Source organism: Pongo pygmaeus, chromosome 10 (genome assembly GCF_028885625.2).
Source record: "Pongo pygmaeus isolate AG05252 chromosome 10, NHGRI_mPonPyg2-v2.0_pri, whole genome shotgun sequence".
Taxonomy (NCBI): domain Eukaryota; kingdom Metazoa; phylum Chordata; class Mammalia; order Primates; family Hominidae; genus Pongo; species Pongo pygmaeus.
The window spans coordinates 22478602-22496001 of NC_072383.2; the positions used below are offsets into that span (position 1 = coordinate 22478602).

Below are 17400 nucleotides of genomic sequence, written 5' to 3' on the forward strand. Positions count from 1 at the left end.
CTCTACGTACATGAACTCATTGAATCCTCATGATAATCCTGTGTGACGATTATTGCTCCCACTTTACAAATAGGAAACTAAGGTCGAGAGATTAAGTATGTATCTGTACTAATTTAGCTATTAAGTTTATCAGATACACAATTTAAACTTGTGCTTTTCACCTCTAGGTCCAGTGCTCTTGCAGATGTTTCTTAAATTGCAGTATCCTCAATGAAGGACAAACCAAAATAAACTTCGGTTGTTTTTTTCTTGGAGAATTTTAAAGATGTCAGCTTCAGTGAATATTATAAGTTTGGAGATAAATTTAATATAAACTTAGTAGGAGGGTCAGATGTCATTCTGAAGCAATGAGACTATTCTATACTTTTGAAAGTGCCCAAAGAATTACCACTGGCTTCTCTCTCTCTTTTTTTTATATATATATATATTTATTATACTTTAAGTTCTAGGGTACATGAGCACCACGTGCAGGTTTGTTACATATGTATACATGTGCCATGTGGGTGTGCTGCACCCTTTAACTCGTCATTTACATTTACCACTGGCTTCTCTAAGCTCATTGTGATCTTTTTTTTCTAGGGGGTGGAAGCATCAATGTGTCTGTCTTAGAATGTTAATAACATTTTTTTTTTTTTTTAGTATAAGTTTGACATTATTGGGCGCGTGCTACTGCTACCAGCTTTGTCTGTGTCATCTCACATAATCCTTACAGAAACATTAGGATATATAGTCACTTATTTCCATTTATAGTTGAAGGACCTGAGGTGCAGATAGGGTAAGCAACTTGCCCAAAGCCATTCAGTTAGTAATTGCTAGAGCCAGTGCTTCCACAGTCTGTGCTCTTAACCACTATGCTGCTGAGCTCTCATTCCTAGAAGTTTTAAGTGTTGAGTAACTCTAGGGAAACTGAGAGTTTAGGCGAAAAGAAAGAATAATTGATTTGGTCAAATACTTGGGAATGTGGTAAGTTAATAGTGCCTCCTGCTGAAATTCTGAAGTACGGTAAATGTAATGACCTAAAAGGAAAGGAAAATGGAGAGGCATTGCTATAAAGGCAGCTTGGGATAAAGCATAAAGGGGGACTTTTGTAATATTAATCGAGAGGACATACCCTGATACAGTGGGAAAGTGAGATTCATTTTTTTTCCTTTATAAATTCAACAAAATATTTACATTTTTATTGTAAATAAATATTGTAAATATTTAATACATAAAATATTATTGAAGCCTCATGTTTCAGATTATTGCCCACTTACAAAATACTACCTCATTATTTTCTTTTTAACATAGGAGTTTCAGAAACAGCTTATTAAAGCTAAAAGAATAATGATCATAGGGAACGGTGGTATTGCACTTGAGTTAGTGTAAGTATATATTTTTAAGTATAACATATTTAAATTGTTTAAAAATAATTTGTTTTTAAATTTAACAATTGCTTTGTGATTCATGTGCTTTGTTGGCAGACTGGAAAATGTTTTTTATTCTGAAAATCAAAGATAAATAGAATTTTCATATGTTTTCAAGGGGAAAAATCCACCATATTTTTTTAGCTCTTGTGGAATCCATAATTGTAGAAATTTTATTATAAAATATATATGTTTGGGAATGCTTTAGGTCTCAAGGTGGTTGGCCAAATTTGGCCCATAAATGTGTTTTATAAGTATATTTTATGTTTAAAAATAATTCAAATATTTACACCTTTTGAGATTTCTAGTGATAGCCCTCACCACTTTTTATTGCTTATATGATAAATCCTGCTTCACTCATTTATGTTACCTGTCTGGCCAGTGTAATCCAAAATGTTTGTGACTCCTGTTTTAGGATATATGGTTCTTCCAGCTCTTTTTTTTGGTAGCTTGGGAAATGTGAACACATTAATTTTCATCTTAAGACGATATTACAAGTTCAAAAACCATTGAGAAATATCCTGCTGTGGCCTGCAGAAGATTGATTCACTTCATGATTTTATCCTCTAGCAGATGATTGACATGAAATAGTCTGGATCTTTTTCAGGCCATAAAGTTGGGTCAAACCACAAAGAGGACAAATTTGAATCAAAATAAGGACTCTGCCAAAGCCATATCTTTGCTTACTTGCTTTCAATCCAACTCTCAGACTAGGTTTTTGCCCCTCTTTTAGAGGATGATCTCACCCAGTGGAAACCTGTAAGAGTTCTTAAATTGTCTGAGTACTATGGGTAACAGTCATTATTGTTATTATGAAGTTTGTGGCATTGTATGGAGAAATACAGAGAAAGGGTCAAAACCAAAATGTAGGCCAAGAGGGAAGAGGTATAGATTTATTGTAAATGGGGCTGCAAATCCTTGTGTATAATATATGCATGCCAGATTTTCTCCATCAGCTGTCACCAAAGTATCACTATTATTATAATTGTTACTTACGTTTAAAAATTTTATGTTCAAAAATGTTCAGAGTCTTACATTTAATCCTATTCATCATTTTCTTTAAGTTGGAGATTGAAGACTGTATAATTGGATAAAACTCATAATTTTGTATTTAGTAAGCTCTTCTTTGGTAATTAAAATTGAACCCACATAATGTTATTCTCTGACTTCAGGTCTGCTGCATGATTAGGTCTTTGTCTCTCATGAAACTTGGCATACCCATACCCTTTCTACACTGTGTTTCAGTGAAACTAATACTAATGTTCTTCATTATACATTTATTTCAGTTATTATCTGTTTTCTTCTTTCTAAGTGTAAGTTAATCCTTTCCTTTTCAAACAGATAATTGTTTTTCATAACTTCACAAAACCGCAATACCTCATTGTCTGTTTTTGTAGAGTCATTTTCAAAATGAAAGCAGTATTTCCCCTCTGTGTGTGATGATAATCGTCAAACTTGTGCATATTGCTGAGAACACAGTTCAAGTCAGGAAAAGAGGATTAGAAGGTGTCCTAGGAGGTAGAGCAAGTACTGAAGTTTCTTGTGGTTACTTGTAATAACTTCGTCTGCTAGTCAGTCATCAGTATATTAAACTGCACTGATAGGTGTTATAGTGGAATATTACTTTAAATTTAAAAATGGTAATATAGAGAAATTCCCAGTTTTTCAAAAAGAAAGCATTACATGATAATTGTATGCCTGTATGTAAATTGAAATACAAACTTTATTACCAAATTTGTGTGTATTCCACTTTCCGCTGGTCAGTAATGCTGTATGACCAGAGTAACATAAAATAGAATGTTCACCCAATAATCTTCTGTGTTTACTGACATAGAAGAGCTGGAAAAATAAAGACTTATTAGATGAAGCAAGGAGTTCCTTATCACCATATGTTGAAAAGTATGAATATCAAGTGACCTGGATTCAGATGTACTAAACCTTTTTTCGTAATCTGTTTATTGATTAGTCTTGAAAAGTCGTGTAACCTATGTTATATCAGTCTGTGAAATAAAGATGGCAATACTTTGTACTGTAAAGAAATGTGAAAAATTACTACCTTAACTTTTTACAGTATTTTATTAGTATCACAAGTTTAGATAAAATCCTATTATAGTTAGGATGGCCATATATCTTGTTTGTCTGGGATTGTCTCCATTTCCACCAGTTGTACCAAAAATGATTATTAGTAGCAGATAGTATCCCAGGTTAGATGATAAATTATGTGATCACCTTAATTATAATGGACTTCAGGGACTTTATGAAATGAATATTGTTAGGAAAACCACTTCTCAGTATCTAAACCTAGAATAAAATATCACATGCCCATTACCTTACATTAGTGGTAAATAGTAATAGAAGGTGGCTTATATATACCATGTCCATTCTTTCCTTCCTCTAAGATCCTTGATCCTTGATCTTGATCCTTAAGATTTTTAGCTTATAACTCTGATTCTTTCCATTTTCTATCCCCTTCCATAATGTGCTTTGAAGATATAAAAAGTTGTTACCAAATAAGTGACTGATTCTCAATATTATAGCTATGTACTATCCATCTGTTACTGATTACACTATAACCAGATTTTTTTAAAAGCATTGCTTACTCCTGGGGGCCATTCATATAATAAGTGTATTGTAGAAATTGAACATTTTCTAATGATGTACATTGTAATGAAATTTTACTTGATATTCAGTACATGTATTTGTCACTTAAAAGTTCTTTCTGTAAACTGCTTCAGATTCTTTTACTATTCAATTTTTAATTCTTAATATCTGTAAAGAACGTTAATATTCCTCTTTATAATCAGTCTTTCCCAGTTTGCCTTAAAAATGCATTCCCTACTTTTGCTTCAGGACATCATTATTTGCAAATGCAAAGATTTTTTACTTAGACTTTTGAAATCACTCTTAGTAACTTTAATATTGTTTTTAGGTATGAAATTGAAGGCTGTGAAGTGATTTGGGCCATTAAAGATAAAGCTATAGGGAATACTTTCTTCGATGCAGGAGCAGCTGAATTCTTGACTTCAAAGCTCATTGCTGAAAAATCAGAGGCTAAAATTGCACATAAAAGAACCAGATATACAACTGAAGGTAAGTGTATCACCTAGCTCATTAATTCTCATACAAAACTTTTTTGAAACCATATAGAAAAGGGCTACAAGAAAATTTAATAAAATAAATTTTGGAAATAGTAATATGGATATTTATGTATCTTTACATGAAGTTTTCAGATTTTCTATTTTATATATATGTATGTATTTTATATATACACAATTAAAACAAGAAATTTAAAATAAATTGAATAACTCAGCCTATCTGCATCTTTGCAAACAGATACTACATTTGGGCAATACCTGAAGAAGTTTTGTAAAAAATGCAATGAGTTGAAAAACTAATACAAACTTCATATTTTTTTAAGTTTGATAGCTTTGAAAAACTTTTAGATTATAAAATTAAACAAGAGTTTTGTACATTTTGGAGGTGCTAAAAATAGACAAAATTATAAAAATTTGAAGGCTAATTTTCTTACCCTTCCAATTAACCTGTGTAACATCCAAAATGTAAGTTGAGTGTGTTTATACTCAACACACAATTGAAAGGTTATCCATTTTGTAACTCTACATCAGAAAAATATTAAAATAATGGCTAAAATGATTAATATAAGATAACATAGGTTAGTCATGCTGTAATGTATGTATATATATGAATCATTACATTGCCTAAATAAAAAACTTCAGAACACTAACATATTTCTCTACCTGGTAATTTTTATATTGTTTAATTTCATCTCTTTAGGAAGGAAAAAGGAAGCTAGAAGCAAATGTAAATCAGATAATGTAGGCAGTGCGTTGGGACCAGATTGGCATGAAGGCTTGAATCTTAAAGGAACAAAAGAGGTATCTTTTCATATACTAACTGGACATGTCTAAATGTAATTTTAAATTCTTGAACCATTTATTAAAGACTGGTTATAAATATATAGTCAACGAACTGCTAGGTCACTTTACTTAAAATCCATAGTGCTAGGAAAAGACTTCCAATGCAGTTGGTCCATTTGGCCACCAAAGAAAACTGAACGTCAAAGCATCTAAGACTGGATCTCAGCCTACGTTTTAACTCTTGAGGTGTGATACTGTGATATATATACAGTCATACCTTGGAGTATTGCAGGTTCAGTCCCAGACCATCACAGGAAATGATATACCACAATAAAGTGAGCCACACGAATTTTTCAGTTTCCCAGTGCATACAAAAGTTATGTTTATAACATATTGCAGTCTATTAAATGTGCATTAGCATTATGTCTAAAAAAACAATGCACATACCTTAATTTAAAGATACTTTATTGCTTAATATGCTAACAATCATCTGAGCCTTCAGCAAATCATAATCCTTTTTTGGTGGAAAGTTTTGCCTCAGTATTGGTGGCTGATGACTGATCAGGGTGGTGCTTGCTGAAGGTTTGGGTGGCTGTGGCAATTTCTTAAAATAACAAGTTTGCCCCATCAATTGACTCTTCCTCTCATGAAAGACTTCTCTGTAGCATATGAAGCTGTTTTATAGCATTTTGCCCAGAGTAGTTCTTTCAAAAGTCACTTCTCTCAAACTCTGCTACTGCTTTACCAACTAAGTATATATAATATTTTAAATCCTTTATCATTTCAACAATACTCGTAGCATCTTCACCAGAAGTAAACTCCATCTCAAATAACTACATTCTTTGCTCATCCATGAGAAACAACTCCTCATCTTTTCAAATTTTATCATGAGATTGCAGCAGTGTAGTCTCATCTTCAGGATTCACTTCTAATTATAGTTCTTTTGTTATTTCCATCACATCTGCCTTTCTCCATTGAAATCTGGAACACCTCAAAGTCATCCACGAAGACTGGAATAAACTTCTTTCAAGCTCTCGTTAATGTTGATATTTTGACTTCCTCCCTTGGATCATGAATGTTCTTAATAACATCTAGAATGGTGAATTCTTTCCAGAAGGTTTTCAATGTACTTTTCCCAGATCCATCAGATGCATCACTATCTGTGGCAGCTATAGCCTTATGAAATGCATTTCTTTAATAAGGCTTGAAAGTCAGAATTACTCCTGGATCATGGGCTGCAGAATGGATATTGTATTAGCAGGCATGAAAACAACATTCATCTCCTTGTGCATCTCTGTCAGAGTTCTTGGGTGACCAAATGCCTTGTCAATGAGTGTAATATTTTGAAAGGAATCTTTTTTTTTTTCTGAGCAGTAGGTCTCAACGGTGGGCTTCAAATATTCAGTAAACTATGTAAACAGATATGCTGTGTATTACTTCATTCTCACAGTACTATAAAGAAATACCTGAGAGTGGGTAATATTTATAAAGAAAAGAGGTTTAATTGGCTCATGGTCCCACGGGCTGTACAGGAAGCATGACTGGGGAGGCCTCAGGAAACTTTCAATCACGGGGGAAGGGGAATTATGCACATCTTACATGGCCAGAGCAAGAGGAAGAGAGAGAAGGGGGCTGGTGCCACACACCTTTAAACAACCAGATCTCATGAGAACTCTATCATGAAAGCAGCACTAAGGATGGTGCTAAACTATTAGAAACTGTCCCCATGATCCAGTCACCTCCCACCAGGCCATACCTCCAACATTGGGGATTACAATTTGATACGAGATTTGGGCGGAGAACCGGGCCCAAACCATATCATGCTGTCATCCAGGCTTTGTTGTTCCATTTATAGAGGACAGGCAGGGTAGATGTACTATAGTTCTTAGGGCCCTAGAACTTTCACAATGGTAAATAAGCATTGGCTTCAACTTCAAGTCACCGGTTACATTATCCCCTAACAGGAGAGTCTGCCTGTCGTTTGAAGCCAGGCATTGACTTCTCCTCTATAGTTATGAAGGTCCTAGATGGCATCTTTTTCCACTAGAAGGCTGTTTCATGTACACTGAAAATTTGTTGTTTAGTGTAGCCACATTCATCAGTTATCAATTGTATTTTTTTGTTGTAGAGATGGCTTCTTTCCTTAAACCTCATGAACCAACCTCTACTAGCTTCAGCCTTTTCTTCTGCAGCTTCCTCACTTCTCTCAGCCTTTGCAGAATTGAGAACAGTTAGGGGCTTACTCTGGGTTAGGCTTTGGCCTAAGGGAATGTTGTGGCTGATTTGATCTTCTCTCCACACCACTAAAACTGTCTCTATATCAGCAAGAAGACTGTTTCACTTTCTCATCTTTCATGTGTTCCTTGGAATACCACTTTAGATTTACTTCAAGAATGTTTCCTTTGCATTCACAATTTGGCCAACTGTTCAGTGCAAGAGGCCTGGCTTTCCACGTGCCTTCCTAATAAGTCTAATAATCATTGCTAGCTTTTGATTTAAAGTGAGAGATGTGTGATCCTTCCTTTCACTTGAACACTTAGAGGCCACTACAGAGTAACTGATTGCCCTGGTTTCAATATTCTTGTGTCTCCGGGAATAAGGAGGCCCAAGGAGAGGGAGAGACATAGGACAACAGCTGGTTGATGGAGCAGTCAGAACACAGAACATTTATCGATTAAGTTCACTGTGTTAGATGGATGTGGTTCATGACACCCCAAGACAATTACAATAATACATCAAAGATTACTAATCACAGATCACCATAAAATCTAATAATGATGAAAACTGAAATATTACAAGAATTACCAAAATGTGACAGAGACACAAAGTGAGCACATGCTATTGGAAAAATGGCACTGATAACACTTGATTGATGTGGGGTTGTCACAAACCTTCAATTTGTAAAAAACACACTATCTGCAAAACAATAGTGAAGCACAATAAAATATTGTGCCTGCAGTTTTCTGGCACACAACTCCTAAAATTTTTGGCATCTCGGAAGTGATGTGTCCTTTTGTATGCTAGCGAGTTGACTGGTCAGCCCCTAGGTGGCTTCAGAATGGGGACTGCTCACAGGAAGGACCAAGGCATGATTAGAGTTTAGACTTTCCAACCTCCAGGAAGGGAAAGGGGTTGAAGATTAAGCCAATCACTAGCAGCCAATGATTTAATCAGTCACCTACATAACACAGTTTCCATGAAAACCCAAAAGGACTGGGTTTGGAGAGCTTCCGGATAGCTGAACATGGGGAAGTTGCTAGAGGGTGGTCTATCTGGAGAGGGCATAGAAGCTTCATGCCCCTTCTTATATGCTTTGCCCCATGTATTTCTTCATCTGTTTCCTCGTGACATCCTTGATAATAAACCAGTAAATGTAAGTAAAGTGTTTCCCCAAATTCTGTGAGATATTCTAATAAATTAATTGAACCTAAGAAAGGGGCTCATGGGAGCCCCTCGATTTATGGTTGGTCAGTCAGACCAACTGGTAAAACACCCGGGGCTTGCAATTGGTATTGGAAGTGGAAGACCGTCTTGTGAGATTGATCCCTCAACATGTGGGACCTGATGCTATCTCCAGGTAGATAATAACATCAGAACTGAATTGAATTAGAGGACAGCCAGATGGTGTCCTGTGCAGAATTAATTGCTTGCTTAGTGTGTAGAAAACACCCCACACACATTTGGTCACAGAAGTATTCTGTGAGAGTATAGTAGGAGAAACTGAGTTTGTTTTTTCCTATATCCTCAGATCAGGGATAGAGCTCTCTATACCCAGACTACAGTGAATACTCTTGTCCTATTTTAAATTAATCTTTTCTCAAAGGTCCCTTTAGATGCATGCAGTAAACTTATCAAAGTTATTAGATGGATTAGAAATACACACTTAATATCCTAATTGGATAAGGAGATGATTTGCTGTTCCTCATTTTGTTAGATATTTTGATTTTTTAATAGTTGTTAAAAGGCTGTGAAATCTAAATGCTCTAAGAAGCATGCATGCAGTCCTTCGTTACTTTGTGTGATTTCTTTAGAGCATTGGTTTTTGGCTTTCAGTAGGTAGGAGCGGGGCTGGCTACACGGTGTATCTAATTTTTGTAATGGAAATTATACAAAGTCTCTTCTTTCTGCACCTTCGGATCCTAATATTAATTATATTTTTAACCTGAGAACTTCAACAGTTTAATTCAATAAGCATTTATTGAGTATTTACTACCTACTTGGGACTTTATTAATGTTCAGTGTTACAACAATAAGTCAAGACAGATCTGACCTGAATAAATTTTTATAGTCCATAACTATTGTAATTTGTTAAATTTTTATTTATTTATTTATTTTTTAGACAGAGTCTCGCTCTGTCGCCCAGGCTGGAGTGCTGTAGTATGATCTTGGCTCACTGCAACCTCTGCCTCCTGGGTTCAAGCGATTCTCCTGCCTCACCCTCCCGTGTAGCTGGGACTACAGGCACACGCCACCAGGCCTGGCTAATTTTTTAATTTTGGTAGAGACAGGGTTTCACCATATTGGCCAGGCTGGTCTCGAACTCCTGACCTCTGGTGATCCACCCACACCTCGGCCTCCCAGACTGCTGGGATTACAGGCATGAGCCACTGCGCCCAGCAACTACTGTAATTTTTAAAAAATACACTTGTAATTATCAATGAGGCCTAGGCTAAAAAGCATTCCCTCGATGCTATCTGCTAATGCAGCTACCAAATCTCTTAAGTTACTGAATGAATTTTTGTTCGCTCCTTTCATGTGCATAGAGAGACTTATTTTAGGGCACCCAGTGTGTTTTCATTAATAGTATAAGAATTATGTTTTCTATATGTTTCTACAAGTATACGTTTTTTCTTCATCATTAGTAACCCAGGTCATTCTTTCTGCAAGTATTATGCTAACCAGTATTTTCTTAATTTTAGTTTTCTCATAAGATTCACCTTGAAACTATGTGTGAAGTAAAGAAAATCTACCTTCAGGATGAGTTTAGAATTTTGAAGAAAAAGTCCTTCACTTTTCCAAGAGACCATAAGTCAGTTACAACTGATACAGGCAAGTAGTGAAATAAGAAAAAATATATATAACCACTTAATTGTAAGGAAAACAATTTAATCCTGCTGTGTTATATTAAAAATAACTTCCTATTTCCATATAAAATTTAAACATGAAAAGTAAAAATAAAACCATAATTTAATAACATTAACTTCATTTCACTATCTGTTGTTTTCTAGTAAATTAAATCGTATAAAGCATTACATCTTACATAGAGCTCATAGTGTTTTGACCAGCAATCAGAATATATTATAAATCAAAATAAAACAAAAACCTAGAGCTCTTAAAGGTGACATGATTTCACCCAAATCAGATTGAAAATGTATATTTTTGGGACTAAGATGCAGCTCTCCTAACTCCAATTCCACAACTCCTCTGAGAATTATCATGATTTGAAGAAATACACTCAGTTAACTAGCATATGAAATATTCTAGTGTTCTGAATTCTTTGAATTTTTCCATAGGAAAGGGGAATTTGAATATGAGTAATGAGGGAAAACACCTAGTTGAACTAAACACTTAAGTAGAGTGTAAAGTATTATGAAAGATTTTTAGAGAAATAATTTAGAAATAATTTAAATTTACTTTGTCAAAATTTGTGTGTCCAAATTTGAAGGAAAAACATTTAAAATGCCATGGTTTTAAAATTATACCCAAACAAGATGCTGCTAATTGCATTAAAATTGCTTTAGCAAATATGCCTCATAATAATTACTAAGGAATGTGTTACAAAGTTATCTCTTGCCTTTCTTTTTCTTTCCTTCTTTGTTTCTAGTCGTTGTAGTCACATACACTGCTGTGGTGACGGTTCCATTTGCAAATAAAGTCTTTTTTTTTTTTCTTAAAGAGATGTGGCCTGTCTATGTGGAATTGACCAATGAAAAGATATATGGCTGTGATTTCATTGTCAGTGCTACAGGAGTTACACCAAACGTAGAACCTTTTCTCCATGGTAACAGTGTAAGGTGAAATTTTTTTGTCCAGCTGTGAATATATTTGAAGTATTTTTGTGAAGATCTCTAGTTCTCAAACATGAATAATTATTATTTTTAGTATACAACTGTAACTTAACATGGTTGAAAACAGTTTAGTTAAAACCTTGTCTTGATTTACAGTATTTTTTACTGCTTAAAATCCTTACATGGTTACATCCTGGCATAAGCGGCATCAGTAATGGTTTATAATGTTTATTTATCTAAATGTTGGTAAGAGACCGACACCTCCCATGACTTCTCAAAAGTGATTCTTTTAGAGAAACCATCTTGTGTTTTTTGCTTTTCAGCACTTGAAGCTTACAAAAAAAAAAAAAAAAAAAAGAATATTCTTGTAGTTATGGATAGGGTAGTCACATAGTTATTGGATACTTTTCATGTTGAAATTCTAACAATTTTATGGATCAGTCTTAGTTGGAATTTGATACATGGAAATTCAGCTTAGGTGTCTGAACTTTGCTGCTATTTTTCATTTTCTCATTAAAGATGAGCCTGCCAAAGTGTAACAATTTAATTTGTTCTTTTACTTTAGAATGGAAAAAGTCATGTTTCATTTTTCTTAACACTTACACTTACGAGGAACATTGTTTAGTTTGAACTAGGAGAAGATGGTGGCCTGAAAGTGGATGATCATATGCACACATCCCTTCCTGATGTCTATGCTGCCGGTGACATCTGTACTACAGCCTGGCAGCTGAGCCCAGTCTGGCAGCAGGTAAGCTAGCATATTTGGTCATATGTTTTTATCAGAGATGCTGTCTGAAAATAAAGCGGTTGTACCAACAAATCCAACTTCTGGTTTTCCAACTTTTCTGCTTAAGTAGGAAGCTAGCACAGAGTTGTTATATATATTTAAAAAAAAAAAAAACTAGAATATTTCCCTGTTTGGTAAGTTATCATTATAATGGTAGACTGAGATATCTTTTAATTTAAAAGAAATTATGGGCTATTCCTTTGTTTTTCATTCTTACCTGCTTATCAGCAGTGTCCAGGAGAACTTTCTGTGATGATGGAAATGTTTAATTCTTCACCATCCAGTCAGGTAGCCAGCAGTGTCACGTGAGCACTTGAAATGTGGTTAATGTGACTGAGGAACTGAATTTTTATTTTTACTTACTTTTCATTAACTTTAAATAGCTATACGTGGCTATGATGTTGGACAGCACAACTTTAGATTAAAAAACGACTAAGATTGTGAATTATATAGATAAAGCATTCTATTCCTGGATGATCCTATTCTGTCCCTGTGGTAATTATTACTAAAAAATGTTCCGGGCGTGGTGGCTCACGCCTGTAATCCCAGCACTTTGGGAGGGTGAGGCAGGTGGATCATGTGAGGTCATAAGTTCAAGACCAGCCTGAAGATGATGAAACCCCGTCTCTACTAAAAATACAAAAAATTAGCTGAGTATGGTGGTGTGCGCCTGTAATCCCAGCTACTCAGGAGGCTGAGGCAGGAGAATCGCTTGAACCTGGGAGGCGGGGGTTGCAGTGAGCTGAGATCACGCCACTACACTCCAGCCTGGCCAACAAGAGCAAAACTCCGTCTCAAAAAAAAAAAAAGTTCCTGTAGTAAACACCTTTCCTGAGCCTTAACAAGTCCCAACTGGATCTAGACTTTTTCCCACCCTCACAGCTTTACCTACCTCCTCCTAACGGTGGAACAAAAATACTAGACGAAAATAGACGGTGACAGAGGTGTGCAGAGGCTGGTAGAGACCTATGTAGATGTTTGAGAACCAGGCAGCATTTATCTTTGTTGAAGACCAGCTCCACAGTTAGGGACGTTATTCATTCAGATTATGCAGTGTGAAGTAGGGGAAGAGCTAGAAGTATTTCAAGAGGGGCAGCACTGCCATTTTGTGTTCTTACGGATAGTAGAGACATCAATAAGAGTGGTTCCAGCCTTTTTGTTTCTAACCTGCCTCATTCTATGTCATTTCTGTGGCAAGACTATCACAAATTCTTAGAGTTGGAGTTTGTGGGGTTTTTTTTTTTTTAACATTTTTAATTCTCTAGGATAAATTATATCTTAATGTGTTATAATCTGAAAGAGGGAAAAAAATCCGAAAATAAACAGATGGCCTTGTTTTGAGTGTACCTTATAGACCCCATTTCTTGGCTTACACAAGCAGTAGGGATACTAATTTATGCAGTTCAAGATGCAAATTTTCAGGCCACTTCTATTGGCTGTTCTCTAGTTGTTAGTGTGCTCAGTTTATTCTGACCCCCAGCCATAAACTGCCTTTCACTTCATCAAATCTGTAATACCTTGTTTACAGAGGAGATTGAAAAAAAAAAATCCATCACTTCTGCTAGAAATGCTTAAAACTCATGTCTATGATTGTGATATTATTTCTGCAAACAAAAGACAGCATTAAGTATATATGCACATACAGCGAGGTAGAAGGAAACCAAGGGCTTATTATACGCTAACCTATTTAATTCTCTCGATAGTTACGGAGTAGGTAGTGTTATGTTTATGTTTCAGGTAAATGAACTGAGGCTTAGAAAAGTTAGATACATATGTAGATCTGTTGATACTAAAATCCACTGTGACTTCCAAGGTCAGTGTTCTTTCATACCAGGGAGTCTCAAAACTTTGTAGAAATAAAAATACAATAGAGGATAAATTAATACTGTCATATAAAACAATTTAAATGACTTCCCAGAATCAGTTGCTGAAATATTTATGTTGTCTTGGGGTGAGGCACCAAGAGTCTGTCTGACCACTGAGGTTAACAGCACGGCAGACCTTAACTAGTGCATAAAAATGAAGTTTGCTGGAAAATAGAACAAATTCTTCAGTGATAATTTGACATCTCTATTAATGGTGATGACAAATTTTTGAAGAAGGGACTGGTTAATGAAAACATTTTTCTCCACCTGGTGTAGCTTAATATAGTTTCCTAATATTTAATAGAAATGCTACTAAAACAGGTATGATCGGTATCATCTTTTAATTTTAGAGGCAGTCATTTAGATAGAATTAACAAATACCAAAAATCAGTCTGATTAGTTGTCCATTGGTGACTGCTTCTGTGGCAGAGAAGACAGAAAGACTGTCAAACATTGAACTCCTTTAAGTGAATTTACAAGGTTAAGATGATAACATTTTTCAAATAATGATCATGAAAAATGACATTGTGTAACATTTTTTCATCATTTCAGATGAGGCTGTGGACCCAGGCTAGACAGATGGGATGGTATGCAGCAAAGTGCATGGCTGCAGCGAGTTCAGGAGACTCTATTGACATGGATTTCAGCTTTGAACTGTTTGCTCATGTGACAAAATTTTTTAACTATAAGGTAAGATAGTTAAGCATATTAATGCCTTCTCTGCTTGTTAGTCTTACGATAGATCGATTTTCTTGCTTGAACAAAAATGTGCATAGTTTTAATCATCTTACCAAAAAAATGACATTTTTCATTTCTTACAAGCCAATACCTGGTATTATTGCTAGTCTTAATCCCTAATCTTCTGATAATTATTATCCACCTTACCACTATTCTATTTTAGTTAAGAGGGAAAAAATTTCTCTCCAGATCTGTTCCCAGTTGGTGCATTTTTAACTTTTACTTGTGATTCACCCTTTCTTTGTGAGGGGGGCTAACAGCTATTGTACTCAAAAATAAACCAAGTGCTTTCCTGTATGTATTATCTTATTCAGTCCTCTTTACATTACCCTGACGAAGGTTGTTTTGGGTTTTTGTTTTTTTTTTAACCCCCCCTTAATTTACAGAGAAGGAGAAACATATTCAAAAGGCTCAGGGATATTAAGTAACTTGTCCATGAAAGCTCTAATTCAGTTCCTTGCCAAATCTTTAAACCACGACTCCACATAGTTTAATGTATCCACATCCTACATATTTATATATTCACTATATAGTTTTAATGTTCATATAGATTGGTAGAATCACCTACCTATATTCACTAGGTATTTTTAGTGTTAAAATATGAAACATTAATATTTGACTATATTCACCAGAATTTTTTAATGTCAGTGTAGATTGTGTGGTAGTGTCATCTGTAGAATTAACGCATGCTGTTCAAACATTCTCTTTGGGACTCTCCCCAATAACATTTTTAGTTATAAAATTTTGTGGCATAATTTTTCTGCTGGCTATTCTAACATGATACAAAATAACTACCCATTACATTTTCTTTTTGATACTCATGACAATAACCTTTTTATCTCTAAATATAGGTTGTACTGCTGGGAAAATACAATGCACAGGGCTTAGGTTCAGATCATGAATTAATGCTGAGATGTACCAAAGGACAAGAATATGTCAAAGTCGTCATGCAAAATGGACGAATGATGGGAGCTGTCTTAATTGGTGAAACTGATTTAGAAGAAACATTTGAAAACCTAATCTTAAACCAAATGAATCTTTCATCATATGGAGAAGATCTGCTAGATCCAAATATTGATATAGAAGATTATTTTGACTAAAAATGGAATTTCTTCAAGAATCATATAAAGTTCCAAATGATACCAGCAAAATCACAAGTCAATAAAATGAATGACTGTATTGAGTTAATGATGACCACATTGAAAATTACAGAAGTGATAATGATATTAGTGGAAAAGTATAAAAACATAAATTCTAAGTTTGAAATCAGTTCAAAGTTTATTTATAGATATGATAGATATTATCTTTCCAATACAACACTGACCGCTTAGATAAAAATCAAGTTATTTATTTCTATGTTTTAAACATAAATATGTTTACTTGTGATTTAGCTTTGGAGCAAATTTAGCTAAGTTACCTACTTAGCCAAATGTACTCTAGTAAACTAGAACCATTCTTTGTGAAATGTCAAAATATGGCTGTGGTTTCAGGAACTTTAAAATCGGTTTTATTTTACTTTAAATAGAGATGTAGCAATATCTCGTTTGCTAATATTTATATTGATGACTTATTCCTTTTTTGTTGAATTGTACTTCTGGTTTTATACCCTGAAATCATCTACAAGCTTGTCCAACTCTAGCACATGGGCGTAATGCAGCCCAGGACAGCTTTGAATGCAGCCCAACACAAATTTGTAAACTTTCTTAAAACATGAGATTTCTTGCGAATTTTTTTTTTTTTTTAAGCTCATCAGCTATCGTCAGTGTTAGCATATTTTATGTGCGGCCCAAGACAGTACTTCCAATGTGGCTCAGGGAAGCCAAAAGATTGGACATCCCTGATCTACATATTTAACTTAAAGTATCACTCAGTGAGCCTCTGTCAGTATAATATTGCTTTCAAAAAGATAGTTATGTCAAAAGAAAAAATATAGCTAAGCATATAAAGGCATAAAAAACTTAAGACAATTATATGAACTTATTCTCAAATATTTTACATTTAAAGCGTTTTACATAAAAAATTTTCCCTTGTTTTATACTGGAAAATTATATAATTCATGATCTCTAATTTTCAAATGTTCTCAAAAGTTTAGATCTTCAGAGATAAGCTCTGAAAATATAGATCCATACATATAAAATATCAATGAAATTGTTTTAAAAACTATTGTCTAACTACAAAAATAATGGCATATACATGCATAAACCATCTTTAATTAGAAAATTTAGTAACATTCATTTCAGGCATCATCGATTTTTCTTTTCTTAGCTCCTGTATTCTTAGAACCAGATTGCTGAAGCATGTTTGCAGCCTTCTTCTGGAAGTTGCCTGAATTTTTTTCCTCCATCTTTTTATCACCTTGTTCAGAATGACAAGTTTGAGATGATTCAACCTACAAAAAAAAAATAAAGCAAGCACCTTGGTAAAAATCCAGCTATTCAGTTTTCTCATGAGATTAAAAATTTCAAAATATTCTTTCTGTATCAGTTGGCTTTTTAAGTATACAGGGATCTAGTTTTTTATCTACAAATTTCTATTCAAATATGAGCTCTATTTTGAATAAAAGGGGCTACATTGTGAGAGAAGTTCTAAAGACCTCAGATGTCCTTAGACACAATGGTACTTGACATGCTTTTGCAGACCTGATAGTATTTGGTTTACAACAGTAGTTTTTAACCACTGGAACAGCAGAAACAGACTTCTCAACTATTAGTAATCATA

At 34.6% G+C, this 17400-nt stretch overlaps 2 protein-coding genes across 2 annotated transcripts in view; one reads left to right on the plus strand and one right to left on the minus strand.

The window, feature by feature from the left end:
* Positions 1-17089, plus strand: part of PYROXD1 (pyridine nucleotide-disulphide oxidoreductase domain 1) — a 32769-nt gene extending 15680 nt beyond the window's left edge. The window contains exons 5-12 of the mRNA XM_054442890.2: positions 1291-1364; positions 4336-4496; positions 5202-5302; positions 10204-10333; positions 11181-11293; positions 11918-12040; positions 14497-14634; positions 15534-17089. Of these exons, the coding sequence (XP_054298865.1) occupies positions 1291-1364; positions 4336-4496; positions 5202-5302; positions 10204-10333; positions 11181-11293; positions 11918-12040; positions 14497-14634; positions 15534-15782 (1089 nt within the window). The 3' untranslated portion in view covers positions 15783-17089. The remainder of the gene's footprint in view (positions 1-1290; positions 1365-4335; positions 4497-5201; positions 5303-10203; positions 10334-11180; positions 11294-11917; positions 12041-14496; positions 14635-15533) is intronic.
* The window catches only part of RECQL (RecQ like helicase), a 32098-nt gene continuing 30639 nt past the window's right edge, over positions 15942-17400 (minus strand). The window contains exon 15 of the mRNA XM_054442889.2: positions 15942-17071. Coding sequence (XP_054298864.1) covers positions 16919-17071 — 153 coding nt within the window. The 3' untranslated portion in view covers positions 15942-16918. The remainder of the gene's footprint in view (positions 17072-17400) is intronic.